At 40.9% G+C, this 19881-nt stretch overlaps 2 protein-coding genes across 2 annotated transcripts in view; one reads left to right on the top strand and one right to left on the bottom strand.

Moving 5' to 3' along the window:
- dnajc10 (DnaJ (Hsp40) homolog, subfamily C, member 10) overlaps positions 1–10405 on the bottom strand; it is a 39551-nt gene extending 29146 nt beyond the window's left edge. The window contains exons 1-10 of the mRNA XM_080412929.1: positions 10327–10405; positions 9087–9769; positions 7827–7989; positions 5988–6038; positions 5752–5834; positions 5499–5630; positions 3458–3551; positions 2418–2495; positions 1196–1239; positions 509–574 (exon numbers count right to left, since the gene is read on the bottom strand). Coding sequence (XP_080269055.1) covers positions 509–574; positions 1196–1239; positions 2418–2495; positions 3458–3551; positions 5499–5630; positions 5752–5834; positions 5988–6038; positions 7827–7989; positions 9087–9293 — 918 coding nt within the window. The 5' untranslated portion in view covers positions 9294–9769; positions 10327–10405. The remainder of the gene's footprint in view (positions 1–508; positions 575–1195; positions 1240–2417; positions 2496–3457; positions 3552–5498; positions 5631–5751; positions 5835–5987; positions 6039–7826; positions 7990–9086; positions 9770–10326) is intronic.
- A 570-nt stretch (positions 10406–10975) lies between these two features.
- On the top strand, positions 10976–19182 carry nup35 (nucleoporin 35). The gene is made up of 9 exons (XM_080457021.1): positions 10976–11223; positions 11838–12008; positions 12862–12983; positions 13160–13208; positions 14633–14753; positions 14945–15014; positions 16970–17098; positions 17838–17990; positions 18861–19182. The coding sequence occupies exons 1-9, from the start codon at positions 11214–11216 to the stop codon at positions 18936–18938; spliced, it is 903 nt and encodes a 300-aa protein (XP_080313147.1). The 5' UTR covers positions 10976–11213; the 3' UTR covers positions 18939–19182.
- Positions 19183–19881: the final 699 nt, after the last annotated feature.

Here is a 19881-nt window from a genome sequence, read left to right as displayed (position 1 = left end):
TTGCAATTATTTTATTTGAATCCTAAAAAGTAACAGTTTTTTACACATGAGGTTTCCACTTTCCACCCGACAGCGACGATATAACATACCCACTGTTCACATTGTCTCAGCTGCAGTAATTATTATTACAAGAGCTTATGATTAAGTAATAACTACATTGGATTCATTGGAACACAGGTTATTTTTCCAATTTCCTGAAAAATCCCAGTTTTGGACATGCAAGGTTTCATACTGTACATACAAGGACAACTACGATATGTATTAGACAACCGGACACCTATTTGATACCATTTTCATCTCTGGGACCCCATTCTAAGAACATAAGACATGATTTAGTCTGATGTGATGTGATTCCTTTACTATCCATCTATGCAACTATAGATATCGCAATAACAGCTGATCAAAATAAGACATTATTGTCCTGTTCTGTAATTGCAATTACTTGTACATAATAATAATAATGGTGAAGACTATCTATTTACCAAGGTTCTTGCTGGTTTATGCTTACCTGGAAACTGTCACAAAGGTTTGCTTGAGTACCGCAATCTATCCAGCCAACTTTAACAAGACCGTCCTGCACGTGCACACACACACACACACACACACACACACACACACACACACACACACACACACACACACACACACACACACACACACACACACACACACACACACACACACACACACACACACACACACACACACACACACACACACACACACACACACACACAGAGTTTATTTATTACATATCATTTACTTACTGTTTACTTTTTATAATGACCTATATCAGTGGTTTTAAACTTTTTTCATGCCAGGGACCCCTAAATTGATATAAATTTGGCCGCGGACCCCCATCTGAAAATATTGTGCCAGGGACCCCCAGAAGCAAAGATTTGAGTTAAAAATGTTCGCTTTAAAAAATATATATATATATTCAAGGCTATGCACAGATTTTCATGATTTAAAAAAAATAGCAGATCTACAAGCTCATAGCGCGGCACTCTGTGCCACGCTATGAGCTTATATATCTGCTATTTTTTAATAGCCAAAGCTAAGTGGTTAAAATGATTGTGACGCTATGTTAACTAATGTCGCTGGGGACCCCCTGGTACTCTCTCAAGGACCACTGGTGGTCCCCGGACCACTGGTTGAGAACCACTGACCTACATGAATTAAAATGTACCCTTACCAACATGCCAGCCAGCTTCTGTCTGGTTGAAGACTCCAGACAATCTGACAGACAGACATGAATGAAACATTATAGACAGTGTGGTGTGTGAATGTGTGTGTGTAGCATTTGACAACATTGATCATAATTATTCTTTCTAAATATTCTAAATCATATTGCACACATTATAGGTTCTTTGTATCAATTACCTTTAATCAGTGGTTTAAGAAGTACTAAAAATTTTTACTTAATAAAACCGGGAAAACATCTGTGTGAATTTATATTTTAGCGTTGGCTATTAAAAAATAGAAGATCTACAAGCTCACAGCGCGTCAAATTTGAAACATTTTGAAAGTGTTTGAAAAATTTGGAATACATTTTGAAATTGGGAAATAGTTTGAGAACTGCTGATTTAGAAGGCATTTGTAGAATCGGCCTCTGGTCTAAATGGGTTCAGAAACAAATATTAGCAATACCACAATGTGGAAATACTTGTAATACTTGTTACAAGTAAGAATCCTATTCAATGTTAGACTTATTAACCCCGTATGAGCCTGTGAACAGTCTGAGTGGAGGTGGAAGACAAAAGGTGAAAGTGCCTTGGCTGTCAATGTTCGCAATGGCAATGTTGCTATATACTAAGTATGGTTGCCGTCAGGCAGAAACCTCTTATCTCCATATTTTAACATTTTGTTTTTTTCGTAAATTAATGGCCTACTTGATCATACTACAGCGTCACACAAAAGCCTCAAAAGGTACCAGATCTACAAGCTCGAAAAGTGGCGCAAAGTGATGCGTTTTGAGCTTGTAGATCTGCTATTTTTTTTATTTGAATCCTGAAAAGTAAAAATGTTTGAGATATGAGGTTTCCACCCGACAGAGATGATATAGCAACAACTACACACAGAGGTATTCCCCGGTTGAAAGGTATAACAACAACGTATTCCAGTTCTAAATGGTTTAAAACGCACTTGTATTGAAAGGACATTTTACACTCTTTTTATTCTCTTAAAGAAGCACTTGATGGCCTTAGGTAGACCAAAAAAGATGACCCCATTTCTGTCTACTCACTCAGTAACAGGGTTTCCATTCAAATGCGTCGCAAATATGAAGCACATTTTCAAAAAGTTGGCAAAACTAAATGTATTTATGCACGTTTCCATCCACTAATATTTTGCGCGCGCATGTGCGTGTGTGTGTGTGTGTGTGTGTGTATGTGCGCGTGCGTGCGTGTGTGTGTTACCTCCAGAGTCAGAGCAGAAGGTAATGACCCAGCCAATTCCTGATGAAAACGCTCGTTCTATCTCAGTGAACACGTTGCCTAGAAACATAAACAACATAAACAATACAACAAAACAGAACCAAATGAACACTATAATAGAAGGAGCAGCATTTACTTGGCACAGCATAAAACTTTACGTGGATGTGCGTGCTACCATCTTGGTGATTCGTTCTCATGTTTTTGTTACATAAGCTTGTTTTTCTTCACCACAATGTTAAGAATGCATTTTAGATACATTAGCATGTTATTTAGACATATGCTAAGTTTATTGTTTACCTGGTATCCTATAGTTTGAATGTACAAACATTATTTGGACAGTATATTGTTTTAGACTAATGCTAGGTTCTACCTGTGATCCTAGTTTCTTGAGGCACTACACTGTTTCTCTGCATTTGATGTGTTTAAAAGGTAGGGTAAGTGATTTTCTTTGGTTAAAATAAGTGTTAAATAGCTCTATATTCTGATAGTACTCATTGCTATAGAGTGTTTGTTCAGTAAAAGGAGTCTCCTTGTCTCTCCAGCTCTTTATAAAACAGAAAATGCATTTTCGTTTCAGTTTCAGTTTCATTTTCAATTTTATCCAATCAGGATAGAGAACTCAATCAGGATATAGATTAAACAAGTGAAATTGGAAGTGATGACACTAAGAAATGAGCAGGCAAAATTGGAACTGGAACACTATAAAAATGAAGCTTAAAAATGGGTACTTTCTCCTGATTGGCTGAGATTTTGACACCTACCGGAAAAAGTTTTTTCTGTTTATTAAAGAGCTGGAGAGACGAGGAGACTCCTGTTACTGAACAAACACTCTATAGAAATGATTACTATCACAATATAGTGCTTTAACCTTTTAACAAAATACTTTTTGTTTTAACCAAAAAATATCACTTACCCTACCTTTAACTTGCTTAATGTAAGTCGCTCTAGATAAGAGCATCTGCTAAATGCCTAAATTGTGTGTGTGTGTGTGTAATACCGTATAGTAGTATTGCAGACCTTACCTTGCCACAGTTCCGTGACAGTAGTTTTAACAAACTGCATGGAGAACTGGACCAGGCTTTTCATGGATCTGTCCCCAAAGTACTTCTCTGATTTCTGTGACATCACCCCAAGACAAGAGGAACACCAATTAAAACCAGTGGTGGAAAGTAACGGATACAAGGAGAGTGTGCACTAAGGAAGAGCGGAAGTGGAAGAGATGTCAAATTGGCTATTTTGTAAAAAAAATATATATATATATACCGTATATGCAAAGTATGCATGATTTGAACATGCACGGTACAATACATCATTATCAGACTTAAATGTACCCTTCTTGTTTATGCCCCCAAATGACTGGATAGGTTTTGTAGCAATTTGTAGCAATTTCAGAAATATTAGGCCTTAATTGTCAAATGTTCCATCATGTTCTAATCATGTATACTTACTTAAAGGAGAATTTTGGGATCTGACGTTCATAGTGACAGAACACTGTCCAAAAAAAAAGGGGAAAAAAACAAAAAACAGAAGTCTCGCTAGACGAGATTTCAATCTCGAGATTTCAATCTCGTCTAGCGAGACTTACAGTTGGGTTGGATAGTGTTCTGTCACTATGAACGTCAGATCTAAAAAAATAAATTAAAAAAAAGACATTAAAATATGCGATCTAGCGCAAGGCCTATCCGCGCACGTTTTAAGCTGTGGCGGACCCGGGATGGAGTTATGACATTTTTCTACTGTACCATTCATCCTAAGATATCATAACGTCATAGAAAAGGTAAGAAAAACTTAGTCCAAAATTCTCCTTTAAGACCGTTTTCCAAAATTAGATTTTTTTTAATTTTGGACCAAATAGCCAATTTTACATTGAGGTGCCCACTGCCCACTCTTCCTTAGTGCCCACTCTTCCTGTTACCAAAAGTAACAAAGTGCATTTACTCAAGTACTGTACCCAAGTACAATTCTGTGGTCATATTTACTTTACTTGAGAATTTCAAAAAATGATATACCGGTAGTTTTAACTTCTTCCCCAGTAGATCTCTGAAGCAAATATTGTACATTCGACTCCATCACAATTATATGATAACGTTAGCATCTCTTTGATTGGTTCACAATATGAGTGACTGAACAGAATCAATTAGTAAGACTAGTCAGGGTAAACGTACAGTCTGGGTTACAGTAGTTATTTTAGTTCAGTGGTTCATAAAGTGGGGTCCAGGGACCCCCCAAGGGCTCCTGGAGAGGGTTCCAGGGGGTCCCCAGCAACATTTGTTAATATAGCATCACAATCATTTTAACCACTTTATCCATTATTTCATATGTTGGCTATTCAAAAAATAGCAGATATACAAGCTCACAGCGGGTTACTTCGTGCCCCACAGCAAGCTTGTACATCTGCTTTTTTTTTTTTTTTTTTTTTAATTAAGTTTTTATCCCACGATTTTGTAACCCCTATTTTTTCACCCTAGTGCCAATGCCTAAGCGTGTAATCCTGGGCACTACCTTCCCTCTGGCAACCTAGGGAGGCCAGGGCCGAGCTCATGCCTCCTTCAATGCATGAGAGCCGTCTGACCTTCTTATCACCTGACAGGGGAGTTTCCCTGGTTGGACGTAGCGCGTGGAAGGAACACGTTATTCCAACCAGTTCCCTTCCCCTCCATCAGGCGCCCCGGCTGGCCAGGGGGAGGCAGTATAGTGACCAGGATTACTACATGTTTTTTGTGAGGGTACCTACCCTAGGAGACACGGGGAGAACATGCAAACTCCACACAGAAAGGCCCTTTCGCCAACCCCACCTAGGGTATGGGCACTGATGACGCGGAGGAGAGAACACGCCCCCAGCGCCCACAGCGTCCACTGCGGGAATCGAACCCAGGACCTTCTAGCTGTGAGGCGACAGCGCTACCGACTGCGCCACTGTGCCCCCTACATCTGCTATTTTTAAACATTTTTGAAAAAATCTTGAAAGTGTTAGAAAAATGTTGAATAATGTTGCGGCCAAATACGTATCAATTTGGGGGGGTACTTGGCATGAAAAGGTTTGAGAAGCACCGAGTTAGTTACCTGTCCAGAGGTGTAGATGTACAGACTGGGGTAGCTGTTGATTCCTTTACTGCGACACAATCGATTGTTGTCTCCACAGTTCACTGCTCCAATCCTGATGACTCCGGCCATATCCTTAGAAAAGTCCCTCCACTACACACACACACACACACACACAAAAACGTCATGTGTTTGTGTGAAGCATATGTGTGTGTGTGTGTGTGTGTGTGTGTGCGCGTGTGTGTGTGCGTGTGTGCGTGTGTGTGTGTAGTACCGTGGGTGCCAGTTCATGGCAGTGAGAGCATCGTGGGTAATAGAAGTTGATGAACCAGATCTCCCCGGAGTTTACTGCCGCATCTGAAACAAAACAATATCATCATACTTTCATTATCTATCTATCAGAACCCATGTCCACAACTACATAATATAATATAAGACTCATGCACATCTCAAATATCAACATAATCATCATTACATTATCAGAACGTCATTCTCTCTCTCTCTCCTTACCAAAGTCGCCTCTGTCCAAAGTGATGATGTCCTCGTCATCATCATATATACCTAGACAGACAGACAGATAGACACTCAGTCATCATGTTTAGAAGGACAGTGTACCACAGACGTAATCCATCATTGTCATCATATTAAAAGAATCAAAATACTTATATATAGCTATAACAGCTAAGCACAGATCACAATGAGCTTGTAGAGTATCAGGCACAAGAGCTAAAAGATCAGTAGAGAATCTTGACATCATAAGCTGGTAGGTGTGTTGGTGGCGTGTCCACACATCAAAAGGAAAACTATTTCATGCCGCGCTATGAGCTTGTAGATAAAATCGTGAACATTTGTGCAAATCTTTGCTTCTGGAGGTCCTTGGCACAAAACATTTTTGAGATGGGGGTCTGTGGCAAATAATTTGGGGGTTCTTGACATGAAAATGTTTGAGAACCACTGGCCTAGAAAGTATCATTTGAGCAGTGGAGTGCTTTGGATATCACGTCCAGAAGAGCACAACACTTTTTTTTAAAATTCTTTTTATCCCACGATTTTGTGGGATAAAAACAACATTTAATACGAGATGAATCCGCTCAATATTTGCCACTTGTTGCCGTGCCACGTGGCGCTACAAACATCTGGTGAACTACTCCTTTAAAAACTCCTCCAACAGTGAGCGGAGTTAACTACTCCCCTCCGCTCACATGGCTTCAAGCTACATAAAATGTCACGACGGAAACCTTTTGTATGGCCAACACGTCCTAACATGCACTTTGTGAAAACACTGTGAAAAGGAGCCCCCCACTATAGTGCTGTTTCCTAATAGAATATATGTCAAATTATGATGTTTTAGTAATGTCCCTGCTGTTCTACATAATGCCAACCAGAAATAAGATTAAGGCCTTTGTTAACCTTAACCTTTGTTTTTATGAACTATCCGAGACATTAGGGTTTTGTGGAAGATGCTTCTGAACATAATTTGCTAGTTTGACCACTTTAAATACTCTAATCCAGGGGTCTTTAACAGGGGGTCCGTGACCCCTAAAAGGGTCCTCAGAGTTACTACAGGGGGTCCGCCAAATCTTTGAGTGATAGGGAACATAGTCGAAAATAGCAGATCTACAAGTTCACAACTGCGAGGCGTTGTGAGCTTGTAGATCTGCTATTTTCGGAGAGTTGGCGTAGAGGGAAAAAGAGCAGACCAAGTACAGAGCCAACGGTCAAGTTGACTGAATATTGAGGGTTTAAAAGGTTAACTGTCTGAAAATACACATTAGCAAGAATCCAACTATCTATATATAACTATAAGTTTATACAATATGTAGTGGGGGGTCCCTGATTCATCTTTCCCTTAGCTAAGGGGTCCTTGGCCTGAAAAACATTGAAGACCCCTGCTCTAATCTTAGAATAATAACTGAAAGTAGCCTATCTACATGCGAGAGCTTGTAGATAGGCTACTTTCACTGCGCAACAATGCTTCCACGGAAGACACGCTCACTTCTATGGAATCCAAATGACTGAAAGCAGTCGTGGCGACTGACAACTTTAATCCATGGGCTCACTCAGAGTGCCGCTCTTATATTAGCTCTCCTCCCTCCCTTTGACAGGGGTCTTGTTCGCTCCACCTGAAAATAGCTGTCACGGTGTTATAGTGTGCGGGGTCTTGTCACAGTGTTATAAATAGTTTGTGGCCGTTAGCTCATAGCCTGCTAAAGATGACAAGTGCACCGAGTTTTGAGTGACAAATATGAGGCACTCTTGACAAAAGGTCAAAAGGTCAAAAGATTGTGCTTCCTCCATAGTTATGTACCAGACATAAGGGGGTAGTAATTCGCTACCACAATCACGTACCAAAGTCATAGCGGTAATAGTTCCAGCTTTCGTAGCGCTGGCCCTCAGATTCGTCCAGACCCTTCTCTCCATATTTGTCATATTTCTTCCTCAAATCTTCGTCCTTCAGAACCTCGTAAACTCGGTTCATTTTCACAAACTCGTCGTGAGCGGATGGGTCGTTCTGAGACAGAGATAGACAGACAGAAAGACAATTTACAATGTAGGCATTTAGCAGACGCTCTTATCCAGAGCGACTTACACAAATAAGCAAGGTAAACACAACTTATAAAAAATCTAATTATTATTTTTAAACATTGTGGTCAAGAAAAAAACAAGCCTAAGTAACAAAAACATGAGAACAAATGACCAAGGTAAGTCTGCATGGTCGGCATAACTAGGTTAAATGCTAAATACAATTTGATGTTTTTTTTTGCTTCGTTTTTATCCCTTTTAAATAGTTATTCTCTTAATGAAGTTGTTTTTTTGTTTGCTCTGTCTTTTGAGTACCAATAACAGCGCTATATAAATTACATGCATTAAATTACAGGCCTGTGATCGTAACCTGTTCCTTTTTGCTGATGATTCAGCTCTCCTATTCTCTCACCATGATAAATCAGAGGTAGAAACATTAGACTGAGTGCACAACTCCACAATATCAGCATCTGGTTATCAGACAATCAGGTGACATCAGCACAGTGAGTTCAGTGCTACGACATTCGAGCACACAGACACACACAGTGAGACAACTTCATGGTTCACAACCTGAGGTCCGGGGACCACCAGGGGTCCAAATGTACCGTTACAGGTCTGTAACACCGACAGCGAACAAATGCAACCAAATGGACCCGTAATGGTCCATTTGCACACTCTCAGAGTTAAATGAACACTGAGGAATTTACAGTGATTCCTTTTCCAAAGTGGTTGAACCGGTTTTTCCCCCAATTTTCTTTGACGTGTCACTATTCTACTAGCCTCGGAAACCCATGCCTTTTTTTTTTGTACTATTCTACAGGTTGGAAGATGCAGATGGGATGTAAACAATGGCAAAAGCCTCCAAGAATCTGCAACGGAACCAGCTCTAGAACCAAAGTTATTTTGGAGGGAAAAGGGGCCAGTGTAGATTGAGGTCCCACAGATATAAACACTTTGAGAATGAGAAAAAAGGTTGAGAATCACTGACTTACAGTGCTGTGACATCAGGCTGTCCACATAATCCGGGCACACAGACAACAAACATAACACACGTCAGAAAGGAGTCGCAGTTTACGGTTCACTCACTGGGTTTTTATCGGGGTGAATCTTCAGAGCCAGCTTCTTGAAGGCTTTCCTGATCTCTCTGGTGGTCGCATCTCTGCTGACTCCCAGTAAGGTGTAGTAATCCTGGCTGTCCGCTGCCCACACCACCACCACCACCAACAGCAAGCCCAGCAACAGCACTCGGAGATGGGCAACACAATGCCCACTGTCTGCCATGCCGGAGGGCATTATCACTAGTACTAACCCCGGTAACTACTAACTAGCTAACCCTGGTAACTACTAACAACCAAACACAAATACTAACTACCTAAGCCTGGTAAATACTAACTACCTAAGCCTGGTAAATACTAACTAACCCAGGTAAATACTTACTATAAATACTAACTACCAAACCCTGGTAACACTTGTGACTATCATGGTATTTACCTGATCCTGGTGAATACCTTTGCCCTGGTAAATAAATACCCTCATAACCCTGGTAAAATACCTGACACCGGTAACGGTAGGGAATACTTAACCCTGGCAATACCTGGACCTATTGAATACTTGAACCTGGTTTAAGAAAAAAATATATAACTATAACCCTGCAAGCCTGCTGAATACTACTTGTAATCTACATTCAGTCTATGATATGATTCACTGTCATGTACTGTGTTCAGTGTATTCAATGGGTGCGTTCAGTATGTTAAGTGGGTGTGACAGACCTGGCAGGGAGAAAGACAGAAGGAGGGAGACAGACAGACAGACAGAAGGAGTCAGAGAGACAGACAGAGAGATAGAAGGAGACAGAGACAGACAGACAGACAGACAGACAGACAGACAGAAGGAGTCAGAGAGACAGACAGAGAGACAGAAGGAGACAGAGACAGACAGACAGACAGAGAGACAGAAGGAGACAGACAGACAGACAGACAGACAGACAGAGACAGACAGACAGTCAGTTTTATTGTAGCATAACTAAGAAAAAAAAGAGGAAAGAAAAGAAAAACATTTGCCTAATGAGCTCATTAGCTACGCAATCTTTCAGTCTGAATGGTGAAATAAAATAAAGTTGACAATAAACAGTGAACAGTGTAAGTAGAGATGTAAAGTGAACTTTGGCAAAAAATGAAGCTAATACAAACTACTTTTACAACTGTTTATTCAGCAGATAGTACATTTAAAGCGCACAAACCAACTCTATGGTACAAACTCTGAACGGCAAAAGACCACGCGTACGTACAGCTGAGTTAATTGGGCTAATTAGAAGCATAATAATTACCATTGTGTTGGTGTAAAGTTGCATCACGATGGAATCAAGAGCAGCTGCAGCGGCTTGCTTGGTGTCCGCCTCTGTGTCCGGCTCACCGGCATCATGACGTATGCACGCAATGCACACGTGATGACGTATGCACGCAATACACACGTGATGACGTGTACACGCGATGCGCAAGTGGTGACGTAAGACAACGGTACGTTCACGACCCCTCGGGAAATGATACACTTTTACTTCATTACAAATATTTGTAAACTTTAGTAATACTAGTTTCTTTGTAAAACATGTCCTATATATACTTTGGCTATTTGAAAATTGCAGATCATGAGACATTGTGCATAACGATTACTTGTTTTACTTCTAGTACTTATAGGCTAAGTATGTTTTGATGCCAACACTTTTAATCCTACTTTTGTACATTTTGAATACAGGACGTTTGCTTGCAACAGAGTATTTCCACATTGTGCGTATTCATATTGATACCCGTTTTTTTTTTTTAAAGGTTTAAAAGGTTAAACCATATTGTGATAGAAATCATTTACTTTAATGTATTATTTGTGTCTCTCTCCTGAATTTACGAGCTTCCCTGAACGCACTTTAGAACGCTACGCACCCTAGAGGCGACGGAGGTGACGTCATATTCCGGCGCCGCCAAGCCGCTCATGTTTAGTTTTAAAAATCTGTTTTTTGGCCGAGTAGTTAGCAGTCCTCTATTAGTCCTCTCTCTCCTGATGTTTTATGATTTAAACACACTTCATCTGTTTGTCAGACAAACTAAACAGACAGTGTGAGACTAGATTATTGTAAGTTTTAACCGATATAACCGAGCATCAGATATTATTGTTTTACTGTCAAACTACTGTGACTGCCACAAGTCTGCTAACGGCTCATCCATGGATATAGGTGTGTCTTCATCTTTTTATTACCTTTATATTGTTTTATATTGTTCACACAGTGATGGAAGAAGTACTCATGTTTTAATGTAAAAAATACTCTGTTACAAGTAAAAGTCCAGTATTCAAAATGTACTTGAGTAAAAGTACAAAAGTATTGGTATCAAAATATACTAAGTGGTACCTAAATTAAAAGTACTAAAATGTTTGAAAATAGCAGATCTACAAGCTCGATGCGCGACGCGTTGTGAGCTTGTAGATCGGCTATTTCCACTATTTTGTAACAAATTGTGAGAAAATATTAAATATAGGCTATATTCTGATATTTCTATCGGTCATTGTCAGTCATTTCTTTGGGTATTTACGTTTTTTTGTCATATCTGCCCAACTTGTGTTTACAAGGCCTAAAAGTCACTCAATTAAATTGTTAATCGCAATTATTTTACTGACAATTAATAGTCAACTTAAATGTGTAATAGTGACAGCCAGGGTTGCCAGATCTACTTATTAAAATTTCCCTGCAAGATTTTATTTGAAAATAGCCGATCTACAAGCTCACAACGCGTCGCATCGCGGTTGGGATGGGAACCACTCACTGCTAACAGGAAGTGTTTGTCTCCGCAGCGTCTTCTGAACCCATGACCCTGGGCTCCCCCACCTCCCCTAAACCGGGCCCCGGAGCCCAGTTCCTGCCGGGCTTTCTGATGGGGGACCTGCCTGCCCCCGCCAGCCCCCAACCACGAGCATTCAACCTGTCCACACCCACCACAGAACACAGGAGCTTTCAGCACACTGGTAACAACCACCATAACAACTGTACATCTACATTATGACAATAATGACAATAAGAATAGTATAGGCCTAGTACAGGATAGGCCTGTAACTATTATTATGTTACACAATCGCCCTGATCTTAATAATTTGAGATAAACCCAATTATTTTGCATAATCGTCAGAATGTTTTCCATTAATCTGTATGAATTAATCTGTGAAAAATAGCAGAAATGGCTGATCTATACGCACACTAAGCTTGTAGATCAGCTATTTTTCCACTATTTATTCTTAATTTGAAAGATTAAAATTATTAAATGCACGCCCTGTTTCAGCCATAGATTGTACATTATCTATTTTGATATTCAATTCAATTCAAACTTTATTCAAGACACACACAGGGGGGTCCATAGTGAAGAACACATAAAACATATAAAAACAAAACAAAAACAAAACAATAAATCAACAAAGCATATACAAACAAGGCAGGACTTTCAGCCTCTGCACATACAGGCTAGAGCGCCAGTGTGTCCATAGCTTAGATGACAGCCTAACAGAGCTCTTGGCAGGATTAGAGAGTGATACAATGATGCTGTTCACAGAGTCTGTTAACCTGTACATAAATCTATACATCAGGTTTCGATATTGATACTGGTCACATGAATGTGAATTTCATATTCATGTGACTGTGCTTGAGGACACCATTGAAAGTCCATTGAGTTAAATGGAGAAGTGGCGCCATGAAGTGGCATTCGGTTCCTCAAGCTACAGTATATTTAATCCGTTGTAGTAGTAATAGAGTCTGTTTATGTAGAGAAGAAAGTCATAGTTTTTATGTTTATATTTATTATATTATTGATTTTTTCTTCTTCTTCAGGAGGCCCTCAGCCTGTTGTCCACACCCCCAAAGACAAGAGTGGAGCACCGCCCATCCGCAGTATCTATGACGACCTGACCTCTACTGCCACACCGACCACACCTCTCAGCTCACACAAACAGGTAAGACCAGCAGACAGACAGACATGGTTTAGAGCAGTATTTATCAACCTGAGGTCCGGGGCCCCAAAGATCACAGGGGGTGGGAGGGAGATGAGGCCTTGTTTCCATTTTTTTTTTTTTTTTTTTTTTTCATGGAGGTAGACCAACATTTTAAACTGTCTTATCTGTCTCTCCAGCCTTTCTCAGTCTTCCAGTCTCCTTTGTTGGGATCAACTCCAGGAACAGGTAATACTACTCTATTACTAATCCTACTAGTAGAAGTACTTATAATACCGGCACTACATTATAGTACTACTTCTCCTGGTGCAGCCGTCACCACAGTAGGACATGACCATAAACAGACAGCCTGTATAGTGTAGCTTCACCACTGAACACTACATAACCATAAAGCAGTGATTCTCAACCTTTTTTTTTATTTCAAGGACCCTCAGTTTGATGTACGTTAGGCCACGGGCCCCCATTTGATACCATTTATTTTTAATCTATGGGACCCTCAGTCTGCACTATAAACTCCCCAAGTGTTTATTTGGTTCCATTTTGTAGCTTTTTGAGTCTATAACTCTCAAAGTGTCTTATTTGGACCACTGGTGGTCCCCAGACCCGACGTTGAGAAACAGTGGGGTCAATGCAGTGTTTCCCAAACTGGGGGCCGGGACCCTCAGGGGGGGGGGGGGTTCCCAAATTATTTTGTTCAAATATGATTATTTTGGGGGGTCGCGGCACAGAAAAGTTTGGGAACCCTTAGGGTAATGAACAGTGTGGGCGCTGACTCAACCCTGATTATTACACGGCTTGGTTGAATGCTTGATTCTGATTGGTCAATCACTGAATTCAGCGGTGTGTTCTTTTTTTGAGTAATGACCGCTGTCACTGAGCTCAATAACAGACCGCTGACTAATCAAAAAGACTCCTGCCGGCGCTGCCTGATTTTGTGCCGTATCCAACATGGCAGACATGTAAACAAATGCACAATGTCATTTACAGCTAAACATAACTCTCAAGAATGTTTTAGAAAACTTTTGAAGCTATAGGCGACACGTTGCATTTGGAGGCACCTGGCATAAATTAATGGACTGCTTTCATTACCGTAAACAATGAAATCCTTTGTTTTGTTGTTACTTTTGGATCAATTTATACATTATTTTTTTACGTAGCCGTGTAATAAGCGGGTGACAAACAGGCTCAAGCAGGATAATAGCCAGACGGAGAAGTGAAAAGAAAAAAACGAACAAGCGCCACCGTCTGGATTTCAGGCTGCTATATTACCATAGTATTCATTGCTATAGAGTATTTGCTCAGTAACAGGGGTCTCCCTGTCTCTCCAGCTCTTTAGTAAACACAAGGGGAACCCTTACAGGACACAAGTGAAAAACAAGTGGAATAAGAAGTCATGAAAGCAAAAGAAATGAGCAGACAACATTGGAACACTATAAAATGTTGATACAAGTTGATAAACTGAAGCTATGAATACTATCATTCACAATACAGAGCTTTAACATTTTAACAAAACCTTTCATTTTAACCCCCAAAACATATCCCTATTTGTACCAGTCATGACAAAATGTTTGTTTCTAATGGGTGAACTTTGTTAATCAGCTATTTTTTTCTCCTGTGTGTGTGTGTGTGTGTGTGTGTGTGTGTGTGTGTAGTGTCCAGTAGTTCATGCAGACAGGCAATACTGTCTCCAGCTCAGGTCGATCCCTTCTACAGCCAGGGGGAGGCGCTGTCGTCCGACGACCATCTGGACCAGACCTGGGTTACTGTGTTTGGGTACAAATACTACTACCACAGATAATGATAATAATATATTACTCTCTGAGTCTGCTACTATATCACTGCTTTTTGTACTATTACCACTACTAGTGCTATAGTATTGTACTCTTTCAAATAAGTTTTAATTATGGAACTTTTCAATTGGAAACAATGTAATTAAAATGATTGTGCGTGTGCATGTGCATTAGGTTCCCGCCAGCGTCTGCCTCCTACATCTTGCTGCAGTTTGCTCAGTATGGAAACGTTCTCAAACACACGGTAAGAAACACACCAAACACGCTTTTCTTCACATGAAACGAGTGGTGTAAAGTAACGACGTAGACGTAGAGCCTTCGTCCTACTCCTCCCGCCCCAACACTCCCCGGTGACAGGCGCCGCCCCCAGCCCGTAGGAGTACGTGCAATGACAATTATCACCCTCCCTGCCCGGCATCCCTCCCCCCGAACTCCAGCCAATTGTGTTCGTATAGACTCTCGACACAGCCGGACGCACCGCGGCGCAGACGGTGGATTTTGGAACCCACAACCTCCGCGGTGGTGGGCTGGCACTTAACCATTGCACCACCCGAGCGCCCAGCTCTCGTACTTTCTGTTCCATTGTTGCACACGCTGCGTGGCGCGAACCTTGGCCAATCGGTTAAGCCATTGAGACCTGAAGCCAATTCTACATGTCTCCTAAATCTCAACAGTATTCTGAAAAACGTGTGTTTCTATATCAGTGGTGCTCAATCTTTTTCATGTCAAGGACCCGCAAAATGATATGTATTTGGCCGCAGACCCCCATCAAAATATTTTGTTCCAGGGACCCCCCAGAAGCAAAGATTTTAGTTAAAAATGTTCGCTTTAAAAATATATATATATTCAAAGATTTGCACACATTTTCACGATTTTTCAAAAATAGCAGATCTACAAGCTCGTAGCTATGAGCTTGTATATCTGCTATTTTTGAATAGCCCAAAGTGTAAAATAATGCTTTTTAGCTCAAATCTAAAAATGACACAGTTCCAGGTCTTAATGGGTTAGGCCGACGGGTCGGGTTGGCCAATCAGGTTTTTTTATCCTGTATGAGTTCTCTCTCCTGGTCGGAAGAAGCTGGTATCCCGACCTGAAAATGTATTTTCTGTCTATTAACCCATTTAGACCTATTAAACCTATACGTTGTTTTACCTTTTTTCAATCCGGTACAGCGTCTGTGTCACATTAGCTGTTGGCTAACATTTATTTACATTTTTGGAATAAAGAGTTGATGAAAACTTAGGTCATGGTTTAGAAGGTGTTTTTAGAATCGCCCTCAGGTCTAAAATAAACTGGAGAGACCCGGTACTGACAAAACACTCCATAGCAATGATTACTATCACAATATAGAGCCATTTAACACTTATTTTAACACACACACAAAATCCCGTGCAGGACCTTTTTTTTAAGGAGTTTAAACCGTGTTCAACAACAGAACCTTTGTTCATTGCATTGTGATCTCATGAACTCACACTTCATCCAGACAGTCAAGGTTATGAGAGAGAATTATGGTCCACGGGCCTCAGTCCTTATCTTAATGTGTTCAGCATTCCTTTACCACATCAACCCTAGCATCCCTATTCTGGGGCCCAACAACAACCCTAGGTGTTCTCCCTAGTCTGGGCACATCAGAATCAGAAGAGCATTCATCGAAAAACAGCAGATCTACAAGATCAGCACTTGTGTGAGTGTGGTGAGATTATTAGGGTTAGTGTCCGGAACCGGTTTTATCACACTGTCAGAGCTGGTATGTGGACTTCACGTCTGCTGTACAATTATCTTATACAATTATACAATTATACCAGTGTTTCTCAAACTTTTTAATTTCAAGCACCACCATAACTGTGAGAGTGTACAAATGGAACCAAATGGACCCGTAAGGGTCCATTTGGTTCCATTTGTACACTCTCAGAGCTACAGAGCTGTATAAGGGTCCATTTGGAACCTCCCCTCAAGTAACCCAGATGGTCCCTGGACCCCACTTTGAGAACCACTACAATAATATGTATGCAATACTGTATGTAGTACGATTACATTTTTGTTCATAAAATTTTATTTTTTTTAAACATAGGAACCGAATCGAAATCGTTAAAATCCTTAAAGAGGATATTAGATCTAGAGATTATAGATCTGGTATTTTTGTTAAATGTTGAACATAAAATCTGTATGTGTATGTCTCTTGTATGTGTGTGTGTGCAGATGTCCAGTCCAGGTAACTGGATGCATCTGCAGTACCAGTCGGTGCTGCAGGCCAGGAAGGCTCTGTCTAAAGATGGGAAAGTGTTTGGAGACTGGCTCATGGTGGGAGTGAAGCCCTGCATCGACAAGGTGAGTGTCCAAGCTTATTATAGTTAAGCATTTTTTTCCATTCCTTTTCATTTTTATTGAATTTGTACCTGTGCATTCTTCCACTTCCGGTAGCATGCTGTGACACGCTTGGCTGCTTCTCTCCTGCTCCCCGCGTATCTAATTCCTCAAGTATTTAGATGGGCTTTAGTCACTAATCTACTAAGGCCTTTTTTTTCTTCCTGAAACGAGGCAATCTGAATTGCTTCCACCTGACCACCATCATACCCCTGCTCGGCATGGCTCACACTCGCGCTGGTGTAAAACCTTTACTGCTGAAATTCTATTGCAATGCGTGAAATTGTAAGAGAAGAAATTACTATAGCTTTTGACACCATGCTACATTCATTTAATCAGTGTCTGGATGAGCTCAAGACCTGTTTTCAATTTAAAGTTTAGTTTGAATATTTTTTTAAAGTGGGTTTACTAGATTATTATATATATATATTTTTTTGCAAGGGTTTAGTTTTAGTTTAGTTTATTAGTTTGTGTTGTTTTAGGTTAATGATTGGCCTGCAGAGAATAGCAGATATTGTAGTTCTGCTATTTTCTGCCATTCTCGGCGTGCAACACCATCGCACGACGACGGAGCATTAATCGGGCTTGAGATAATTAAATCGAATATTAGAAAATATTAAATAAATAATAAACATCGCTGTTTTGAATTGCTGTAGTCCGCACAAGTGTATTAATACAAACGTGTGTGTTTGTGTATTTCTAGAGTGTGATGGAGTCTTCAGAAGCAGTGAACTCCTCCATCTGCAGCCCCACTCCCTCGGCTCTCCTCTCTCCTGCTCACATTCTGCCCTCGACTCCTCGCTCCTCCATGAGACCGCTCAGTGCTGCTTACAAAGCCTCCAGCGATGACTACCAGGTAATCCACATCGGCCATCCCCCCCCTCCCCCCCATATTGACCTGAGGCCGATTCTACGAATGCCTTCGAAATCAGTACTGCCCTGCCAAGGTAAAGTGCAGTAACTACGAAAAAAAAAATCACTGAAAAATGGGTTTAAAAGTGATTCAACTGGTCAGCCAAATGAGATATAGGCATATAAGTGATATTACACTAATTTTACATCTGTTCTTGAGGTAATTGTTTATCCCCCCAAATCACAAAGGCTAATTTGACCTTTGGGATACACAAATAAGTCGGTGTGTCCAAAAACGTAGTTACTGCACTTTACCTTGGCAGGGCAGTGTAGTTCTCAAGCGTTTTCGTGTCAAGGAGCCCCAAAATGATATGTATTTGGCCGCGGAACCCCATGTGAAAATGTTTCGTGCGAGGGTCCCCCAGAAGGGAAAACTATTCACACTTTCAAGTTTTTCTCAAAAATAACAGATGTACAAGCTCGCAGCTCAGCATGAAGTGACGCGCTGTGACCTTGTATAATGGGTTTAAAGTGGTTAAACTGATTGTGATGCTATATTATTAATTAATTTGGCTGGGGACCCCCCTGAACCTCCCCCTAAGGACCCCACCTTGAGAACCACATCACACGCACACAACCACCAGTGGTGGAAGAAGTACTCAGATATTATAACGTTTTTTTTTACTGAACTGAAGTAAAAGTAGCAATACAACTGTTTCACATTAAAAGCCTGTACTCATTATTCAGAATATCCCATTTCTCACACATTCTTTCAAAACGTGATCTACAAGCTCAGAACTTGTTGCGCCGTGATGCGCTCTGAGCTTGTCGATCTGCTATTTTCTAAATGTACTTGGTTACCTTCCGCCACCAGGTGCTGACCGACAGACAGACGCCACGGAAAGAAGACAGCGTGGTCTCCAAGGCCATGACCTATATGTTCGGCTGGTGACCTTACCCCAGTGCATCCTGGGATACCTGCCATGTCTGACCTGTTAGTGTGTGTGTGCGTGTGTATGTGTGTGTGTGTGTGTGTGTGTGTACGCGCGTGAATGCATGTTATTTGTACAAATCCTGACAAAATGTTTGTTTCTAATGGATGAATTTTCTAACTGTACGGTGTTTGTTGATTAGCTTTTTTTCCTATTCTGTTGTTGTATCAAATCTGTTAAGAATAAAGTTTCATGTAAAACTCAGCTACAGTGTGTGTGTATTTGTGTTTACTTTGCCCTACATACTTCTATTCACACTAGTAGAGTGGGAAGAAGGGGGTATCAGACACTTACAGGGCTGTAACTCGGAGAGGGTACAAATGGAACCAAATGGACCCTTACAGGTCCATTCGGTTCCATTTGTAAGCTCTCAGAGTTATGGGGAGCCTTGAAATGTACACATTTGAGAACCACTGCTATACCTTTTTGAAATGACCAAAAGGATTGTAAGAACATATCCCCAGCTGGGCCCAAGAGTTCAACACATTTAATCCCTGTCCTGTGTTAAAGATATAATTTGATGAATCAAACTTCTATTTCTTATCGACACACCACAAAAGTGGAAATGGTGGGAGGCTTTTGACTCACATTCTTCATGTCGCTACATCAGGCTGTGTTTGGCCTTGGAATGAATCAAACTGTTGGACTGTTGTTCGTGATGAGACTGTTCATCCATGAAGGTGGGGGGGGGGGGGGGGGGGGGGTTGTGCGCTCTGGTTTGTGGGTAAGCCTGTCTATCTGTCTCCTCTGCCAATCATGTGGGTGCGTGTGGCGCTGTAGGTGACCATGTGGGCTGGTGAGGGGCGAGGCTGGAGCAGAGGTTGACAGTCTGCTTCTCTGTGGCGTCCAGAAGGTCTTAGCCAAGTGGGAGTGAGTGTAGTACGAAAAAATTGTCACGTCATT

This window comes from Gymnoscopelus braueri (assembly GCF_963280865.1).
Source record: "Gymnoscopelus braueri genome assembly, chromosome: 18".
Taxonomy (NCBI): domain Eukaryota; kingdom Metazoa; phylum Chordata; class Actinopteri; order Myctophiformes; family Myctophidae; genus Gymnoscopelus; species Gymnoscopelus braueri.
The sequence above is the reverse complement of the archived record's forward strand: the minus strand, read 5'-3'. Positions and strand labels throughout refer to the sequence as shown.